The sequence below is a fragment of the Chelon labrosus genome, assembly GCF_963514085.1.
Source record: "Chelon labrosus genome assembly, chromosome: 14".
Classification (NCBI taxonomy): Eukaryota; Metazoa; Chordata; class Actinopteri; order Mugiliformes; family Mugilidae; genus Chelon; species Chelon labrosus.
In genome coordinates, this window is record NC_140347.1 from 13,012,361 (window position 1) to 13,033,410 (window position 21,050).

At 45.4% G+C, this 21,050-nt stretch overlaps 1 protein-coding gene across 5 annotated transcripts in view; it reads right to left on the bottom strand.

Annotated features, from left to right (window-relative positions):
• stxbp5a (syntaxin binding protein 5a (tomosyn)) overlaps window positions 1-15,060 on the bottom strand; it is a gene marked incomplete at its 5' end in the record, with an annotated part of 91,571 nt that extends 76,511 nt beyond the window's left edge. For all 5 annotated transcript variants that reach the window (XM_084560402.1, XM_084560401.1, XM_084560400.1 and 2 more), the window contains 2 exons: window positions 12,601-12,698; window positions 14,923-15,060. In XM_084560402.1, coding sequence (XP_084416528.1) covers window positions 12,601-12,698; window positions 14,923-15,060 — 236 coding nt within the window. The remainder of the gene's footprint in view (window positions 1-12,600; window positions 12,699-14,922) is intronic.
• Between the last annotated feature and the right edge of the window lie 5,990 nt (window positions 15,061-21,050).

Genomic DNA, 21,050 nt, shown 5'->3' on the forward strand with positions numbered 1-21,050 from the left:
GCATGAGGGCATACTAAAGGGCAGCGTACAGAGGAGCGACAGGGGGATAAATATCATCGCAGCTACCAGCAGAGGAAGGCAAGACGTCAAGGTTTGCACGGCTCTTATTGACAGACAAAGACGGAGACGAGTCGGGGGCAGAACTTCCGCCTCGTTCGGCTAACGTTTAGGACATTGGCTTTGCTCAAGCAAGGTCCATTACAAAATGCCATCTATTTAGGCTGGCAGCGGTAAGGCTTAACTCGCTGAGCGGATATTTAGAGCCCTCTCGCGCTGGAGCTGAGGAAAATTTCAAACATTTGCTTGCCATTCCGCTGTCAGCAAGAGGAGGGAGTACATAAACTCTGCAGGTCCATGATTGGGATGGCAGTCAAGGGAGACAAACCTACGTTCAACCTAAGTTCAGCCAACTCACATGGAATAGATGAAAGATGGTATCTAGGCTGTCCTCATCACTCCCCACGAGAAAGCACTGATCTCAACTCAGCAGGTCATGGTGAACGACAAGACCAAAGGGAAAGCTTGACTCAGGACTTGCACGCAGATGCTTGCGAGGGGCTGAGGTGTTTGAGTTGTTGTCAGCAACAACAGCATGAGCATCATAGCTCTGAGGTTAGCAGTGTGAAGGCTGGGAAAGAACGAGTAGAGAACTACAGCTTATGTGCACGGCCATGGTTAATATGATATGTTAGATATGTATTTCTGCAAGAAATATGTCTCATGAATGTAGTGGCAACCTCCCTCCATGTGTGATAAAAGTGACCATTTGTAGAGCTGGTCTGGTACCAGTACAGGTGCTGGACATGTCTCAGATACTGCCTAAAATGTGGGCTCAGGTATTGGAAAGTATGTCAGTTGAATGCTCTAATGCAGTACCATATTTTTAAAGTTTAGATTATTGTCAAATTGCTGACAATTTGCTATCTCCAGCTACCAGAAATCAGGTCTTCTTTGTCACTCTATACAAGACTAACATTGTTACCAGAGGCAGCACACCAAGATTCGGTGTACACAAACTTTGGACACATTGCCAGATGGGCAACTAGTAGAAAGTGGCGCTCCTCTGTAAAGTCATTGGGGTGTACGGTGTTCTCTTAAAACACCATTTCAGCAGTCTTTCCACCTTGGTGAGAAATATTTGTGTTGGGAGAACATAGCTGTGAGCAGACCAAGCGACTGTGCCAAATATTATCTTAAGGTAAATGTCATAAGTTCTTTGTTGGGCGCGTGCAAACACTAGCTAAGGTTTATTGTGCATGTACTCCAGATAGGGCGGTCCTTGTCTCAGCTTCAGAGGATTCACTACACTTACAAAGTATTAGATGAATTATCCAGTTGTAGTACGTATTCCATAATTTGCCCATGAGCAACCAAACCCACATGGCCGTCTAGGCTTGTTAGCTGCAGCTGACAGACACGCTAATATTTTCCAGCTGGAGTTGGTTTAGTTGAGTATGTAGAAATTAGCCTTTAGCAAAAAAGGTACAAAGCATGAAATAGAATAGACTTACTCCAATTGTTAAATACTATGCCCGGGACGTGAGCATTGAAGACAATAAACGCAGACAACAATGCCGTAACAGATGGATCACGAGGATGCATGTCTGGCTGGACGTCTCGGCCTTGCTGAGGTTAACTACACACAAATGCGGACACCACTCAGGACACACACCTACTCCATGTATGCAGCTGCAATTACATACGGCTCAGTCTCCGTCGACGAGAGCCTCCATCGCACACACACACCCACATCTCAGCACTCACATCCGCGGTAACAGGTAATTCCTCAAGGTCTGGTACCTTGGGAACCGCTCTGTCTTTCCTACTCTGTGTGTGTGATTGTGCACATTGTGCGTGCGTGCATGCGCGTGTGTGCGTGTGTCTATTCATGTCGAGAGGACCTTGCAGACAGAGACAGAGCATCTAGATTCTAGTAAGGTCACAGCCGACCATTTACACAATCCATGGCCATTAGGAGCTCACGCTTTGTCACCTGCACACCATCAAATCACAACCACTTCTGCCTCTTAACAAATCTGTTACACCATGGACGTAGAGCAGAAAAAACAAGTGCACACCTGGACGACACAGTATTAAGCATAATCGGTGGTGCTTAAGCGTCCTCAAACCTTCCACCTTTGGTGACATCGCTGTAACAGCCGCAGGCACACGCTAATAGTAACTTCAATATGTGATCTCATTAAATACTGGCAAACCTCACTGCATAAATATATGTGCGTTAATAATAAAAGGAGTTCTCTAATGTTTCACATTAATGCCACCTGTGCATTGCATGATGGGTAAGAGAGAAATAATTGCTAATTAATTACACCTAATTTGTCACGGTGGGGTTGACGGGAAACAAATTGCGTGCGGCGAACATTAAAAGAACACACGCAACCTCTCGCTGCATAAGCCTCTGCATGAGAATGTTTAAAAGGCAAATCAGATGAAAATATATGAAACATTTAGGGGGGGGGCACAGAGGCCCCTGAGACCTGAGACAGAGCGGTATATTATCTCCAGTAGTTAAACAAAAATAATGACATTGCAGAGAATGAGCACAGGGACCAGGAGCACAAAAGAGAGATCTGTAAATCACGTTAAAAAAAGAAAAAGAAAGAGGGACTACACAATCGTATGAATTACAGGAAATTTTAAAATGCACAATGTGGTAAAAAGAAATAATATGAAGTAAAAGAGGGAGAAATACTTCCAAATTATTTCCCCCTGCGGAGACGGAGGTCGACTGAAAGGCAAAGGAGAAAAGCAAGACGACAAAATCTTTGTGCTTCACAGCATTCGGTAAGCCGGTCCCCTTACAAGCACCACAGGGACTACGGCAACCTGACAGCATACGTTTGACTCAACCCCGCCACACTTCAACACCTCGACGAGGAAAAAAAAAACAAAAAAACACAGACACTGCTGTTATATTAAAACAAGCACTCGAGCAGACATTCTTTCATTTTTTTTAGCTTATCTTTAGCTCGCGGTGTTTTCATCTCAGTCAAGGAGAAGCCTCGCGATCCCATCGGGTCACCTTGAGAATAAACAAACACAACAGATGCACACAAAACCGAATCTTGCCTTTCTTTCCCTCGACAGCAAGACATATACAAGTCTTCCATTGTAGACTTGTGCGTGAGCGTAAAGCATTTCTCGTATACTGAAGGTATCTGAAAGACGTTACATCCTCATTCAACCTCAAAAATGCATTTAAAATTGATCTCATGCGCCGCTCCCTCTGTCGACTTCATGTATGATTCGTTAAATGACTTCATGTGTGATTTACAGTGTGCATGATGTAGTGATATTTATATGAGTGGACAGGCTAAAGCTATCAGCACATACCATAATCTGCTCCGGGGCGAGTTGCAAACAACAACTTGTACTTCAACCGAGCCAACGCTACGTTATTTATAGAGAAAGGGCAACATGAATTATTTAGTTTTGATAGTATTTAACCCTTGGGAAGTGTCAGTGATAATAAAAGCCTCGGATTTACAAATTAAAATCAACAGGAGGGATTGTGTTACCTTACTCCATGAATACGAAGCTGTGCACCAAAATGAATCCATCAGGATGCACGGGCTATCCTTGACTCCAGACGATGAGGGACCTCTGTGGTATGCGGACCCGACAGCGGTCAAACGCTTTGGTCACGAGAGGCGCGGTACATTAGAGAAGCATATTGACCAGCACTAATATGAGCGCAAATCAATACAGTAGGAACGCAGTCCTCCCAAGTGGGCCCCAGGAATACTAAATAAATGCAGTTGCGTGAAATAAACCTCGTCATAAATCACAACACACCGACAGGCCTGTGTGTCCCCGACGGTCGCTGTCTACAACGGTTACGTCAAGTCGGTTTGGTTTGATAGGATTGCCCAGACAACGTGGCTGAAATGCAGATCAGATCATGTCAGTGGCTTATATATTCGTAGCTTTTGCCATTGCGAGGAACGTAGTGTGCTCAGTAAATATATCGCTTCGGTCTTGGGTCAATGCAACATCAGTTGAATTTCCATATAATTGTCGGGCTACTCTGATGTGACACATTTGAAACGTATGCCTAACCCTAGGGTTAGGGCTAGGGTTAGGGTTGGGCACAGAAGATACAACCTGTGCCTGGCAGAGTAACCTTTCTCTTTATGAGTAAGATTACTTCTTTGTCCCCAAACCTAACCCAATGGGAGGCAAACAAAATGTTATCATTCATTAATGCACAGGATTAGATGTTACAATCCCTTGTGCCAAAATCCAAGGCAAAACACATTTAGAGGCCCTGTTCAACTGAGAAACCCTAACAAACCTATAGTCATGTGATATGAAGCTTAACCTACAATCTAAATGAACTAAGTAAATGTTGCTGGCTTGTATGGCCCGCTCAGCAGCTGACACTAACTCAAACCTTGTGAAATATAAGCTAACCAAATGCTGCTGGCTAGCTTAACCTACAGCCTAAATAAACTAAGTAAATGCTGCTGGCTTGTAGGCCCACAGAGCAGCAGAGGATAATTTGAACCTTGTGAAATATGAGCTAACCTAACGCTGCTGGCTTGTATTGCCCGCTCAGCAGCTAACCATAGCTACCAAGCAACATGAAGACATCAGGAACCTGGCCTAAACAACAGCAGTATGCAGCATGTCATTGGGGTTTTCAAGTGGGCACCTCCCTTCACCGATGTTTCGGTTAAGTTAGGCCCACGACACCTCGAGAAGCCTTAACAGTGACTTCCAGCGTCCTGGAGTCACCCCCCTCCACACTGCCACAGCAAAACCCTGTTCTCCTCACCATTTCTCACCATTAATATTAGACAACAGACAACAGCCGACTGAACCACGGACTGAACCACGCAACATGCATGCAACCACGCACAAATCATGTGTGTTTCTTCCAACTGGTTTGGACCACAACAAACTTGAGCACTGTCTCATCAGAAGCTATAGGTGTAGGCCTAAATAGGAATGGCTCTAATAGCAAGACTAGACGTAGCAGAGGTCGCAAACCAAAGACAAAACTCCCGTGTGTAAGTCCTCAGAATGTAAACTTAGTGCTTGGAGAGAAAATATGTAGAAACCTACGTCCTCAGAGGACTGCGGTAAAGCATGCACTAATGCACTAACACAAACGGCCAACACTCGGCTTAGGCTACTGAAACACCACTAATTGACGAGGACATATGTAACACCAGTAAAGCTAAAGAGATTTTAATAAGTAAGTCTGGTGTATTAAGTGTGGGCAGGGAAAGGGATTTTTATTATCGTGTTTAGGATTGTAATAAAGTCATACTGGGATTTTATCCTGTCACAACACAACCTGGCTTTCCTATCAGGCAAAGGATGATGCTTTAGGGGTTTCTGCATTATCATGGGAATATTAAAATGTAAACAGGAAGTTTTTGGGATATGGAAAGCTGGGGGAGGAGGAACTCATGAATGTAGTTGAAGTATTATAAAAGATGATTGTATGAGCAGATGCTAACAGTAATAATAATGGTGTTCCTTGACTATATTTTAATAGAGGAAGGATCATTCATGTATATTTGGCCTGCCTAAGAGTAAGGTAACTCCCTGACTGCTTGTGTTCCTTTGCCTTCTGACCTTATTTGACCACGTCATTGCGGTCTCAGACCAAATCAATTATTCATTTCATACTTAGTTTCAACTAATGCTTTCCTACTTCCAGGGGTTATGACAAGCGACTCTCATTAGCCTGATCAAATACCGCAGCTTCACCCGTCCACGCGCAGCCAGAATAGAGCCAATGATCGTCGAGTGCAGCGGATACGCCCTCTCGGTGTACAAATAAGGACCCATTTATCCTCTCCAGCCCACATGATACCGCGTATTTACGATGAGCCACTCAAGCGTCGCCTCCCGTCTGTTGGGAATAATTAGTTCACAGGTTGGTGACCTCTCAGGCAGTGCTACTCTGTATCAGTGACACATGCACGTCCATGCTAATGCCCTTCTTACAGCTTGGTTTCCATTTTTTCATTGTGGAGACTGAGGAGAACGAAGGAAAATAATGCTCCCACTGAATGCATCAAGTATCAATAAATGTTAAATCGGTTTTAAAGAAATAAAAGAATAGTAGGTCAAAAGAAAACACATTTATTTAGGATTCCTCTAATAGTAGCCCTTGGTATTAACTTCAAGATTTCCTGCGCTCCAAAAACTTTGCTTTCAAGTGAGCGGAAATATCACATGGCTTCCCGGATTGTGATGAGTCACTAGATCGAGGAAGGCTATGTGTCTGTGCATGGATGACTTTTTGTGTCTGTGCACTTTTCCATTAGTTACATGGTCACATAACTAACCTTCGAAGTCGTCCGTCTCACATGGACATGCAGACACACACGCACACACAAACACAACTGTCACTCCTTGAAAGGCAGGAGCCGACAGAGATAAGGGACAGGGAGCGGGAGGAGTAAAAGCCGGAGTTAAATGTACTCTAAATTATTGAGGAGAAGCAACATGACAGCACAACTTTAATCACCCTAAACCCAGATCCCATTTGGCGCTTGTCAAGGCTAAAGGACTTAAGCAGAACCCACTGTCAGGGTATTGGAGGGCGAGGAGCAGCGGCTGCATTGTTGTGCCACTGATGCAGCAAAATTTGTTTTTCCATTTCTAAGAACCGATAGAACGGAGGTCGCTGAGTGCTTTTGGAGAGCATGAAAGATGAAACCTGGTACACTCTTTGATTAAGAGCGCTTCGCTACGGCACACAAACACAAACCTTTGTTCCAGTAATGGTGTAAAGTTGGTGCGCGGTGACGTGACAATAAAGCCGTGTCTTGGAAGCTCGCTCGCCGCACTTTACTTTTAAACATTTGTTTTAAGATACCATCTGGCAGATACAAGTCGGCTCCTCCAACCCAAACAGCAGCTCTTCACACACACACACACCATTAAACTCTCTATTCTCTCTTGTTTCTCTTCCCCAATCCTGAAAAGTAAAATGAGGTCAACCGGGATGAGATTCTAATCCCTCTTTTACAATCTCTCATCCCCTACATGCTACCGCGAGCTAACCCGCTAACCACTGACACAGGAGTGACACACTAATCAATCTCTGTGGACCTTTACACCAGAGAGAAGTATGTTGCTATAAGGAAGACGGATGTACGTGTTGATCACCCATGTGCTTAAGTCACCCGGCTTACTCCCTCAACACAACACAGTGACTTAACTCCTTCAGTGAGACTGATGCCGTCTCAGTCAGACTCGTCTTTGCTGCGCCGTGCTCTGGCACATTACATAACTGAACACAGACAGACAATCCTGGTATGGTATGGTCTGGTCAACACTATGGACAGTCATCTAGAAGAGTTAGCTCGCGACTGAGAATTCAAATGAGGGGAGAGCAAGAAAAATAAATAAATAAAATTAAGAAACTTGCAACAAAAAAGGAGAATAAATGAATGAACAAATGATCTGTGACCTGGAAAGAAGCTTTAACTATCCCGCTGTCTCTGAAGATACGGCAGCTGAGCAAAGGGACGAAGCCAGAGTGTCAGTTATCACCAGTGTTGGGAACGTTACTTTAAAAAAGTAATTAGTTATAGTTACTCACTACTTGTTCCAAAAAGTAACTGAGTTAGTAACTGAATTACTCTATAATAAAAGTAACTCATTACCAGGGAAAGTAACTATTTGCGTTACTGTTAAAAAAAAAAAGTTGCTATATGTCAAAGAATTTGGATTTTTTTGAGCAGTTTTCACAAGTCAGTTGAAATGAGTAGAACAGACAGGTGTTTGTACATAACTTTTGATATTTATATATATATTTTATAATTATATTTATATTAAATTTATTTTTATAATATTTATATTTCGGTAGGGTTTAGACGGCGAGCTATCGTCTGTGGTGGAGGTATCGGTGTTTTTGGCCACTAGCTTTGTAGATGCGTGTGTCGTTGTGAGATGCTTCATTAAATTAGAGTTGCTTACAGCGGATGTCGAGAAAGTCTTTGCTCCTGGACATAATGTACACATTACATGCACGTTCCTCCCTTTGACCACAATGAATTTTTTTATTTATTGAAGTAGTGCTTATATCTCCACCTTGAAAATGCCAACTTTTCATCGGATTGCTCCTGACTCGCCATCTCTGCTGCTTCATCGAATCTCTGTTGAGCTGTTGTGTGTGTGTGTGGCGCGTGTGCTGTCATGTGTGTAAAACCACTGGCTCTGATTGGCTACCATGAAACATGACTCTGCCTTAGCCAATCATAATCGCTTACCTCGTTATTAACCCACCTCCTCACTAGCGGTGAGCCAGGGGTGCGTTCGGATTACACAGTTTATTCAATCGATGTATAGTAACGCACCGCATTTAACGTCCAGTAACGTTAACGGCGTTGTAACGACGAGAAAAGTAATTAGTTAGATTACCCCGTTACTGAAAAAATGACGGCGTTACCTAACGCCGTTACTTTAAACGGCGTTATTCCAAACACTGGTTATCACTCACCTATTAACATAATCACAGAAATAATGACAAGAAATTGGATGTAAACAGCATGGTATCTTGAGTCAGTGTACTGTTAAGGCCTCGGTGTGAACCACTCTGTGAAACAAGAACTTACGCCGCATTAAAACCCTTCAAGAAATCCTTGCACGTTTTGAAATCCAATCAAAGTTTTTTCCGGAGGAAGAAAGTGAAACGCACGCACACACATGTTGAAGCTCTCTGGAGAGCGCGGGCGACAGCTGAACACTTTCTTCTTTGCGTACTATACCGATGAAATTCCAGCATCTACTGCTGAGCAACCGTTTCTGTTCTGTTTCACTTAAAACTGTTCCCGTTCAGTGGTCCACTCAGAGGACTAATGGCTCAGGGAGGCTTTCCTGTGACTGCAGACAAAGCTTGAAGGGTAGCACAGTGAACTGAGTGAATCGGAAGGAAGATTAATGATGAAGATATGTCAAAGTCAATCTGAGCTGAGCCCTGTGCAACCTGAAGCTGCACAGGGCTCCTGCAAGTCGTGCGCAAACATGTGCGCACCGGCGTCTGCTTGCATGTGCGAATGTTTACCCTTTGCGTGCACACCCATTCAAATTCCTGTATGCAATTTTGTGCGTGAATGCACAAATGTGCGCCACCTCTGCCGCCTGCATCCGAAAATAATAACTCTGTGAGTGCGCGTGTGCCACCATTTGAGACCTATGATGTCCCGCATCTGTCGATGAGTTAATCTGGCAGAGCGCGGACTGACAATTTGATCTATTGATCTGCGTCTCGCTGGCTCACGGGGAGTCTCTGAGTTATAGCGCTGCCATTTCTCCTGGCCACCACCAGTAAAGAGTCATCTCTCCAGAGGGGCGAGCTGCCACATTGTTACACACACATAGCTGCATAACACCGAGATAACGCACCCTAAATTTAGGGTGATGAATCTCCAACACGTCCCGTGTTTTCTGTCCCGCAGTGATGACCACGGACTTGGGTCAAGGTTAAGTGTGGTCCCTAAACAGTTTTTGCAGCAAAGGGCACAAGATACGGAACAATGTAGTTTATGCGGTGCCCATTCAACCTGGTGACCAATGTGGTGGGCCAAGATCTTAAACTGTGGTACAGAATTAGCAATGATCCTGCTATGAAATAAGAAATAGCCAGCCTAAAGTAAACAAGAGATTTTCACAGTTGCAACGGTGCTATGGTTTGACTTCCCACCCTACAGGTAACTGATGGTAAGTAGGAAACATTTGGACCTGGCATTCATTCGTGTGGATGTTACATAGACATGTAGCACCCACCTAGACCAGACCAGGCACCCCCACCCCATAGTAATGACACTCCTTGATGGCAGCAGCCATCCCCAATAGGATGCAGCCTGACACAGACACAAAAACGCTTTAGGAACAACTCAAAAAAACAAGAAGAAGAGCACAAGGTGTTGACCTGGCCTCCAAATTCACTAGATCCCAAACTGATCAAGTATCTGTGGGATGATCCACAGAGGCCCCTCCCCTCAAAGACCCCCCACTAACAACATTCTGTTGCCAGACACCACAGGACACCCTCAGAAGGCCCATGTCCATTCTCTGATGAGTCACAACTGTTTTGGAGACACAAGGGAGACCTACACAATATTAGACAGGTGGTCATAATGTATTGTTGTTTTATTATGAACTAATACTCTGTGTCTGTGAAGGTTCTCAGTCCTCCAGGTGATTATTTCTGGATAATACTCTAGTTAAAGTCAAGGCCGAGAGTATTTCTCCTTTTTGTTCTGTCTGTTCAAGACATAAAAGGACACTTAGAACAAGAAAACTGGAAGGTTCCTTTGACTTCTTCATGCGTTTTATTAGAAACACCGTCTCATCACTAATTCAGCATTTCAAAACACAGTATTCCTGCTTATTTGTGAAATTACACAGCCAGTCCAAAGCACCGCTAATGCGAGGCGACTGCTCGCAAAGCAAAACCTGTTTTTTTAAACGTCCACGACTTCTTTTTGCTGCCGAGATATTCTGCAGGAAAACAATTGAGTGCGAGTGTGTGCGCGCGCACTTGGGCATATCTGTCTCAGTGCATTACCACACACAGATCAATAAGGATTCTATTCTTGGCCATTAGATGTTGAAAAAGGGATAGCCTTGCCTCTCTTACTCTCTTTCCTATCTATTCTCTCTCTTGGCCTGTCCTCTCCACAGGCTCTCCTGCCAGACTCTTTCTCTATTCCCCCTCAACACCAAAGGGACGCTGTCATTGTCCCAGCTGGACAGGGACGGCAGAGGCAGAGTCGGTGGCAGGCATCAAACATGGGACAGTTTTGGGTGGGATCACAGAAGTGATTGGCTTTTTGGCTTCGTGGCTGGAGGGATGAGGCATCTCCTCAGAGGCTACACACACACACACACACATCTACACACTCGCGCAGATATTCACACACACACACACACACCTCCGGTATCTGCAGTAATTCTCAGTCGTCTGCCACACTGCCAGGCCGAGGCCCTTGATCTGCCACTTCCTGTAATCCTCCATGGAAAAAGGGTGCAGCCAAACATCCTGGCAGCCCAAACAAACACACACACACACACACACACACGAACATGGGTGGACATCGATATCCTCCAGAAGCCACTAACTGCAATAATAATGAACTCCGGGACACAGATGTGTGTCAGCGCGGCAGTCCCCGAACGCCTCTTTCCGAAAACCTGCAACCTGCAGAATATGAATCTTTAAAATATATTCAAACCCCATATGCAGCGGCACAGCGATGCAAAAATGATGAATCATGAAACCTCCATTATGCCCTCTCAATCTGTGCCACGCTGGTATCGCTGTCATCGGATAAAGAGACGGGGCTGACTAAACAGCAGAATAACAGGGGAGGGGATCCAGCAACAAAGAACAGATAGATGACTCCCAATTCACCTTCCCCTGCCTCTGATAAGACTATCTGATGTGATCTCTCCAACATAAGAGACATTCCTCTGCCCGTGCAATTTCAAAGTGACCAGCCTGCAGGAAGCTAACTCTTGACAGTCCGAGGGAGAATGCATTTTTGATCTCTTAGCTGATTGGTAATACACCTCTGGGTTACAGCTTTCTTTTTTTCCATATTCTGAGCTCACCCTGTTTGCAGCTCATAGGCGTAATGTACCAGCAAGCAAGACATAAGCCCCATTAAGCTTATTTACCAGTTCCTGCAAAAGCCTCAACGCAGTACTTCTACCAGAGGAGGGATTTCATCTCGTATCTGCTAATGCATGTGTACCACTGCAGAATCTCGGGTTGTGGTTTATGTTGGCTCCATAAATCTTTAGGAACATTCAATCTCCTCTGGAAAATGTGGTGCATTGTCGAGTCCGCTGTAAGCACAACAAACACGTTTCCGTAGACATCTCATGCACATCATCATCTGCCCGTTAGACCTTCTGTTTTTATCCTTCCCTTCCCTTCCCAGCGCAGGTGAACGAGACTGAGTCACAGCCCCGGCTGCCAGCAGCTGGGAATGAGGGACAGCCGGGCGGACAGCTCTTCATCACACCGTAATGAGCTGGCAAAGGTTGTCGGACAGGCAGGAGAACACATGGAGGACCTGTAAAAGCAGCCTCACGCAGGCGAGCTCGAGGGCGTTCTCTGAAGCTATACGGCTCCCTGCGGTGCCATTTCAGCGCAAGCTGTTGGCCCCGTTTGTGTAAATGTCCTCGCGTTGCAAGGAAAGCCGACACAAGCTGAACTGCGGCACTTAACATCAACATGTGTCTTGTCATTTAAGACATGGGAGCGAGTGTGCAGGAATGCAAAAGCAGCTCAAGTTAATCTAATTGTTGGTCTAGGGTTTAAGCGTGTCGCGCTGCGTGGTAACACCTGGAACTTGTAATTTAAGCCAAAGACAAATCAAAGCTTTTATTCTTGGTGCCGAAGCTCGCACAGAGCTCCAGGGGAGCGTAACGCCGCGCTATCAAAAACTCAGCGCACGCTAAAAATACACCAAAACTATCTCACGATGGCAGCTCAGACATCTGTTCACTTACCTGCTGCTGCCTCCCATGAACGCAGCTTCCCGAAGGAGCTGCCACAAGCCACGGCAACCGACAACAGCTCAACGGCAACTGAAAGGATACAATCTGAGAGCTCCACTCTGGGTCCCAACGGCCAGTATCTTCTGCACAGGGTCGAAAGCCATGGACGACGGCTGATAGGGGAAGCCATGGCGGACAGTCTGGTTTGACAAACAGAAAGACCAAAAAAAAAAAAAAAAAAAAAAAAAAAAGAGAGAGAATGTGTTAAAGAGAAATCAATTTGCATTTCACAGCAGGGGTGTTGTTTTGTCAGAGGATGTCACACACCTGATTTTGCTAAACAAATGGCCCAGATGGATGTGGAACGTGTTATAAAACAGAAGCATAAAACACTGAAATTGCATCGACAAGAGGAAAATGAAGGACAGGAACAAATGTTCTTTCTTTCCGTGCATGGGCACCCTGTTCTTCAGGATGGGCTGATATTTGGCCTTGCTATTTAGAATCCTTTTAAAAATCATGGACCTATTTTGAGATTTCTTCTCCCTTATTCCCCTCTTTTTTATGTCGTTTTCCTTCTCTCACTACCTCCCACGTGAAGTCGTGATTACACTAAAGTCTGTTAAAAAAAATAAATAAAAAAAGACTTCAATAAGGAGCATTTTGTTTTGATTTCGCTCCTCGGCCTTCCAATCGAAGACATCATAAGGTGTTCCACTCTCTGCGTATCTGTGTGAGTGTCGTTTTATGGCATCAGTCAGCTGGTGGTGGGCTGTTGGATTTGTTTGCTTAGTGGCAGAAGGCTAAAGCACGTTACATAAGATGCACTCAGTGCAGCAGAGACACCTGCCTTCCTTGCAGAGCGACGTTACAACAAGCTCCAGCCCAGACAGACAGTAGAGGTGCAGGAGGGAGGCTGACGTCTTCGTCAAAGACACCTCAATCAGATGTCTGGCTGTTGACAGACAGATTTGGGCTGCTGTGGCTATGAAACCTGCAGTCTCTGAGTGGGTATTTTCAGCCGCTAAACCACAGTGTCCCTGAAGCATTCAGGTGTGTTGACTTGATTCTAGGTTAATAGTTATTCCTTCTGGCACGAACTTATTACTTACAAATGTTCGTCTGCCCTAGATTTGCAGCTCGTGTTGTGGTCTGGTTACTGTCGCTTTATAAAATTCACTTTCATATGACTTCTTGCAGCAAACGGAGACACCATCATCAGCTGTAAAAAAAAATGTGTTTTCAACGCCATGCTGCATTGAAAAAAACAACTGCATAAGCTTAAGCAATTAAACCTGAATTACCTGACAGATCTAGGAACAATTATACAGTTAAAAACACATTAAAACCAGAAAATGAGTCCACAAACAAGCCTAATAGGTCAAACATGTGTGGAAATCAATAGCAGAGCACACAGCGGGGTCCATAAAAAAAAGGCCCCACCGAACCATTAGCGCACAACTGGGAACGGCAGGTTAAAATGTAGCACACACAGCATGTAAATTGCATGAGTGTTTAATTATCCCCATCCATTCCTGTGGCCAATTCAGGCAGAGGAGGGCAGGGCTGCTTTTTTTTTTTTTTCCAAAACAGGCTCCCATTCACTTCAGGCGCCATCAGTCCCCACTGGACCAATGATCTGGGGATAAAGTGGTGTGTGTGCGTTGAGGGAGACAGAGCACAGGAGTGTGTGTGAGAGAGAGAGAGAAAATAAGGTGTGGGGGAAGAAGAGAATGGAAAGACACTGCAAAGAAAAAAAAAAAAAAAAAAGGAGGAAGACACACACTCACACAGGCTGCACACACACACACACACACATCAGCCACAAACCACCGTTCTGCTAATCCAAACCCAGCAGATTATGCAAGAAGGGATCAGTTCAGCCCAGCCCCTCGATATGACATTTCATGCCATGCGCACATACAGCAAAAAAATACACACTAAACTCCGGTATTTTCTGGAGTGTAGTATTACCCCAAATGTAACTAGATGATTTTAAATATTTGTCGAGAATATTATTACACCGCAAAAAAAAAAAAAAAAAAAGATGCAGCCGAGCAGGAACTTATTCATGCTCACTGTCCTGTCGCCAGAGCGCAGGTGCCATTCAGTATGCGCATTGTAGGATGTTATGTTACCATGACTTGGTACTGAGTCTCTCTTTAAAATGCATTCTTTCAAATATTAATGTTTGCTTGCTTTTTAAACGATCAGAAGAAGATTATGGTTTAAAATGTTCTGCCTATAATTGAACAATAGCACAGATCTCACATCCACCTCCTCTGTCCTGAAATGGGACAAGTGCAGCCCACCCTGCCTTTGATAATAACAATAATAATAATAATAATAATAATAACAATGACACCAGAGGGGCTTACTGTACAGAACACAAATCTGTGCCATGAAATCATCAGTCTCGCCCACCTTGCAGAGCTGAAAATGCTCGGACTGGAGGGTCTCCTGGATCAGATGGTTCTCCTGTGGCCCCACTTGGACAGACGGTGTGGAGGAGGATGCCTCTTTCAAACCGTCCAGCACCTTCCTGATGTTGAACTTCTTCATTTTCAGACTGCAGAACACAGAATTGAAAGCACCCGCAAAAGATAAACGGGGATAGCCACTTTCTTTTCCCTTTTCCCTCTCTCTCTCTCTCTCTCTCTCTCTTTCTCACACACACACACACACACGCTCTCTCTCTGTTTCTCTCTCTCTCTCCCTCTCTTCTGATTCCCCCTTGTGAATCTCACATTTTTTTAGTGCTTATTTTTCTAGCGCAGTCTCCATGGCCGGAAAGCTGTGGCGCGCGCCGCGCAGGTCGCTTCTTGACGTGGTGGAAATTCGCGGAGTCGGGCGGCCGGGGGATGTTGGCGCGTCGGTGCAATTTTGCTCGGAGTCCGTGTTGTTTCCCCACTGCGTCTCGGCTGGCTCCGCTCTTCCTCTCTCGGCTTCCCTCCCCTCCCCTCTCGGCTGTGTGCGCCGCTCAGCCAAGGCGGAAACGCAGCGCGGCGGCGGCGGTGGTGATGGTGGTGGTGGTGCTGCTGCTGCTGCTGACGCTCTTGCGCATGTCTGACAGAACAGAGGCTTCAACGCAAATCCCGCCACCTTGCCAGTCCTCTCTCTCCCTCTCTCTCTTCTCGTTTCATCTGCCCCCAGCGACAACGCCCCCTCCCTTCCTCCCTCCTCTCTCGCTCCCTCTCTCTCTTTCTTTCTTTCTCTCTCTCTCACGCACACATAGTAGGTTTTGCTCCACTGCACCTGGTGATGCTGGTGATGTTGGGATGCTGCGGCGTTCTGAGTGTCTGCGTGGAGACAGACGAGCAAACAAACCGGGGCTCGATCGCTCCCACTCTCCCACTCACTTCTTTCCACTGCACCCTCGCCCCGTCCGTCCTCTCCCCCGTGCGCTCTGGATGCTTCGCCATATTAAATAAAGGCCACACTAAACAACAGCATTCGATGGATGCGGAAGTAAATCATAAAATCTTCATGTGACGGACAGTGGGATAAAATGCAGGCCGTATGAATAGGCCTGCATTTTCTTTCTACTCTATATTTCATGGTGTTTTTTTTTTTTTTGTTTTTTTTTTGGTCAAAGGTAAAATAATTTTGACTTACATGTCCAAGAATCTCTTGTTTTGCATGCGCACTGTACGTGTTGACTTGTTATTTAAGAATACTTCTGTGCAGGGAAGAAGCAACAGCTGAGCAAGCAACGGGGTCTATCAGTAACCATGGCAATGATTGTTTCCAGCTTATGGTGAAGTCCAACCCTTAACCTGTTACTTGCACCATCCCTCTTAATATGGAGAATGCTACAAGGATCCATATAATGGGAGGAGGAGGGGGGGGTACTTCCTTTTACCGAGGTGCTACAGGAAAATCTCCTCGATTATTGAGACATTAATCGTGTAAATTAAAAATGATCGATTCACCTTGCAGATGCCCTTCGGCTGATTCGGCTGCCTCCACATCTGTAAGCAGGATTCCTTCCACTATTCAAAACAAACACATGGATTCAGTGATAGTAAACCGCCATGCATGTGATTATCATCTTAAATGTCTGCATGCTAATCTATCTGCCTTCAGATAGGCTGGTTACTCCCTGTTCAGTGTGAGCTGCTCCAGACTCCTTCACACCCTTTCTCTCCCAATGCAGACCTCGTCTTAAAGCCCCACTTGCCAAAACGCCAGGCTCTTGTCGTGAGGCCCCTTAAAGAGTAAAGAAATCTACAGTGCATGTCTCCCAAAATAAATACAATCACCTCAGCGGTCGTGATTATCATACTCATTCCTTCCCGCGGTCTATCAGGAGCAGCTGCCCTCAAAGATCTAGCACCCAGACAACATTAGCAACAGTTACGTCTCCCCAGAACGGCGGGACAGCTGCGTGTGTGTTTGTAAGGTCACACACGAACGTATCAGCCTTGACAAGCTCAACCGAGGCCGCTCATGCTTGACTGGCACTGACGTAGCCACCTGTTTGGGGCCGTTTGCTAACACGCTCGCCTTCGACAGGTGCCCGCCGGGCGGCAGGGACAGGGGTGCAGCGGCGGAAGTAATAGCTGTGTTTGTGCTCTCGCTAGCAACACCTGATGTCGATGATGTTTTGAACTGGAGGACGTCCGAAAAAGGGGAACTTCGGCGTCCGTCGCGACCGTTGCAACGGCATATCGTAAAACAGCCAGTGCTGATATTGTGAGCGTTTGCGTTTCCATGTTTGGTCAGAGCTGATGCAAAAGGCACAAAAAGATATGAAGAGGAGCAGGGAACAAATTATGAATTCAGTAATCATACCAGCGTGGCTTGAGAACAATTGTTGCCATAATGATTAGCATAATGAACTGAAATTGACCATACACACCTTCCAACCCTGACTGATATCACCTGATCCAGAATACATTACGCGGAGCAAACAAAGAGGCCCTTATTAGTCCATCCTTGCGTGTGTGTGTGTGTGCGTGTTGTGGGAGGGGAGGGCTTATGGGGCCACACTGACATCAGTGATTTAATTTAGTGCCATTGTGTTGCCGCCAGGCCATTCATCTGGCTGCGTCGTGTGTGTGTGTTTGTGCGCGTTGTATGTAGAGTCGGACTGCTGTGTTTGTGCTCTTTGATAAGGTTTTCCACCCTGGCAGCACTGTTGGTGTTTTTTGTTTGTTTGCTTGACTTTGTTTTGTTTTTTTCGTTTGTTTGTTTGTCAAAAGCCAAAATGTCAAGAGAGAGAGCAGGACAGAAAGAAAAGAGACAGAAGTTTAATAGTCGCAAGCAAAAAGGAAAATCCAATTTAAAGTCAAGTGAACGGGGTTATATTTTGTCATTGTGCTCAGGTTGTTGCAATCATGTGTCCTGTTTATACTTGCCAGAGATCTCTTCCTGAAACAGTTCCAAATTGTGCATTCATGTGTAGTCGGAAAAATCTGAAAATTCACATAAACGCCTTCCCAGTTTGGAACAGGTTGTGTCATATATGCAGAAACGTGTCCGACATGAGCAACCCTAATTACAAACTCCTCACATGTTAGAGTTTTGTCACTTGCAACCTGCATGTCCATCCCTCACGAGCGTCTAACACCATGCTTTTGAGCAAATACAAAAATATTTACGACTGACATGCGTATGTCATATGCTGATCCGTTTCCTTCGTAGTCATGCAAATACAGGAATCAAAAAACCTCTCGTCTGTTGAATCCGTGTTGTCTCAAAATTCTTAAATGTACATGACCATGCCAACCTTGGAAAAAACTACTTCCCCTCTCGGGATGTAAGACGACCAGATGAGCATGTTAATGCACTGAAAGTCTGCACAGATGGAAAGCTTTGGATATGGTCCCTATTGACTTCCATTAAAAGGGGAAAGAATATTTTAATGTATACTGAAAGCAAAAACTATTTCAGCGTCCATTTTAGCACCTATATACTATTACTACCAGAAAGACTTGAAAAATTATAAATGAATCCCTTAAATTTACAAAATAAGATGAATGTTTTGCACGTTTGAATATATTCTACAGCTCGAAAAGCCCTCGTTCTAAAGGGTGCATCCATTCACAGCTGTATGTGAACCAGCTACATCAGCGCAACAACACCCTGCCTCTGCAGCTCCTCCATTATACTGTATGTTTGTAATCATTCAACACAACAGGCCCGGGAAACATACAAACTGAGCTGTCATGAACACGGACAAAGGGCTAATCCAGTGCTATAATCCCGGGTCGAAGGTCACAGTCAGGATGAGCCAGAAACATCTACGGCATTAAAAACCCTCAATCGCTTGCCAGTGTGTGCAAAACCAGGCGACATAACTGCTTTAGGCAACTCAGTCTGAATGGTCGTGTCGGACAGCCAACTACAGAGTGACGCGCAAACGCCCACCCACACATGCACATTTGCATGTATTACGCAGATGTTTGCATAAAGATTATGCATCTACATAAGTCATTACACATTCAACACACATGCATCGTATTACTCTGATCTTACACTAGAGCCCTCTCATTTTATGACATTTTAGATTAATTGCATTATAATACAATATAACAACATTAAAAATATTGTGTAGGTCTCCCTTGTGCCTCCAAAACTGTTGTGGACATGGTCCTTCTGAGGGTGTCCTGTGGGGTCTGGGAACAGAATGTTGTTAGTGGGGGCCCTTTGGGTCCTATGGGTTGAGGGGAGGGGCCTCTGTGGATCATCCCACAGATACTTGATCAGGGATCTAGTGAATTTGTAGGCCAGGTCAACACCTTGTGCTGTTCTTCATGTTTTTTTGAGTTGTTCCTAAAGTGTTTTTGTGTGTGTGTGTGTGTGTGTGTCAGGCTGCATCCTGCTGGGGATGGCTGCTGCCATCAAGGAGTGTCATTGCTATGGGGTGGGGGTGTCTGGTCTGGTCTAGGTGGGTGCTACATGTCCAAGTAACATCCACACTAATGTCAAGTCCAAAAGTTTCCCAGTAGAACACTGAATTGTCGCAAGATGGTCAGTGTTATTTACAGTGGTTTTAATGTTGTGGCTGATCTGCGCACATTCACATTTTAATTTCTTCTAAAAATGACTTACAGTCTCATCTCACTGCTCAAACAATGCACATATGAAGTGATAATAAGAGTAGTTCCACAAAGAATACCTCTAGTGGATTTTAGCCCCTTAAAATCTTACAGGTGACCCGACAGGGACGGGACCTTGTCACACTCTCACACATCCCAGAGAGATCCGTCTGCATCACCACTCGGCATCACAGGAAGCCCTCTTTGACCCCTAGAGCAACAGAGTCCCTGTGCTGTCTGGAGAAAGTAAAAAAAACCCAAGGGGATGCAGCGGACGTCAGGTCTCAGAGAGTCAGTGCTTCTGCCTGTCATGTAGAAGGACTGGAGGGACGGGACCTTCCACCTTCACTGACAGCTGCAGTTAATCAAGCGAATCATAGCACACCTGAGTTTAACACCCGCGACCCCGAGCCTCCCTGCGGCGCTCAACCGCTGTGTCCTCATACGAGTACGTTCAGTATACATAGCTGTGATTAAAAGGAACAAGGGGAGGATGCTCACACAAGTTCTTAGTCACATTCACAAAACTGAGCTAACAAAAACATAACACGCATACCAACTGCACACACACACACAGCTGTCCCGAAGGGATCGAAGTTAATGAGCCAATGTCCTTGAGGGAACACCTGATTGTCTCCGTCTGCCCAAATGGGAGGATGTTTTCAATGTCAAACGCTCTCCCCCTGCAAACACACGTGTAGATCTGTTTCATGCGAAAGCCAACAAAGCTTCGGGACACATCTGCAGATGTCCCTCCTCTCTTCCTCAGACAACCCACACACACACACACACACACACACACACACAAACCTTCCACCCACTACCAACCCTTATGGTTACAGAGGGGCTTATAAATATTGATGGGAGGATAAAAGAGATGAGGAGTTGGGGGGTGGAGAAATAGAAAAAGCCCATAAAGCCTTCATCACGTCCTCAGCGCTCCTAATCAAAACGCTTGAGAAGAGAAGAGAAGAGAAGAGAAGAGAAGAGAAGAGAAGAGATTTGTGCCCCCCTGGCAAACAGCTACATGTGTATTTTTCTATTATGTTTGTCAAGGTCATAAGGTTACGTGTCCTTAACAAGCCACAAATGTCTGAAATTGCAGTGTGTGTGTCTTGCGTATGTGCGTACGCGGGCTTGTTTGTGCCTGGGGGGGGGGGGGGGGGGGGGGGGGGTGAATGTCACACATCAGCTCGCCTCCACTCGGGGCAGCACAGCTGGTATCAATCCTAATAATCAGGGAAGGCGATAAGCTGACCATCCAGACACGCATACACAAATACATAAGCACACACTGGAGCAGATGGAGGCCGCTGTTAAAAGAAAGGGCGCTGTTCATGTTGCCATTGCGGCGTCGTAGGAGCTCTGGGACGACAGATTCTTAGAAATAAGCCGCAGTTGGGGCACAGCCAAAATCACGTTTACTTGAACCTGTCATCTGGAGGCTGAAAAGACGGGAGGGTTGGATAGCGCTTTGTACTCAGTCCAGTGTCACTGAGTCAGTGAGTC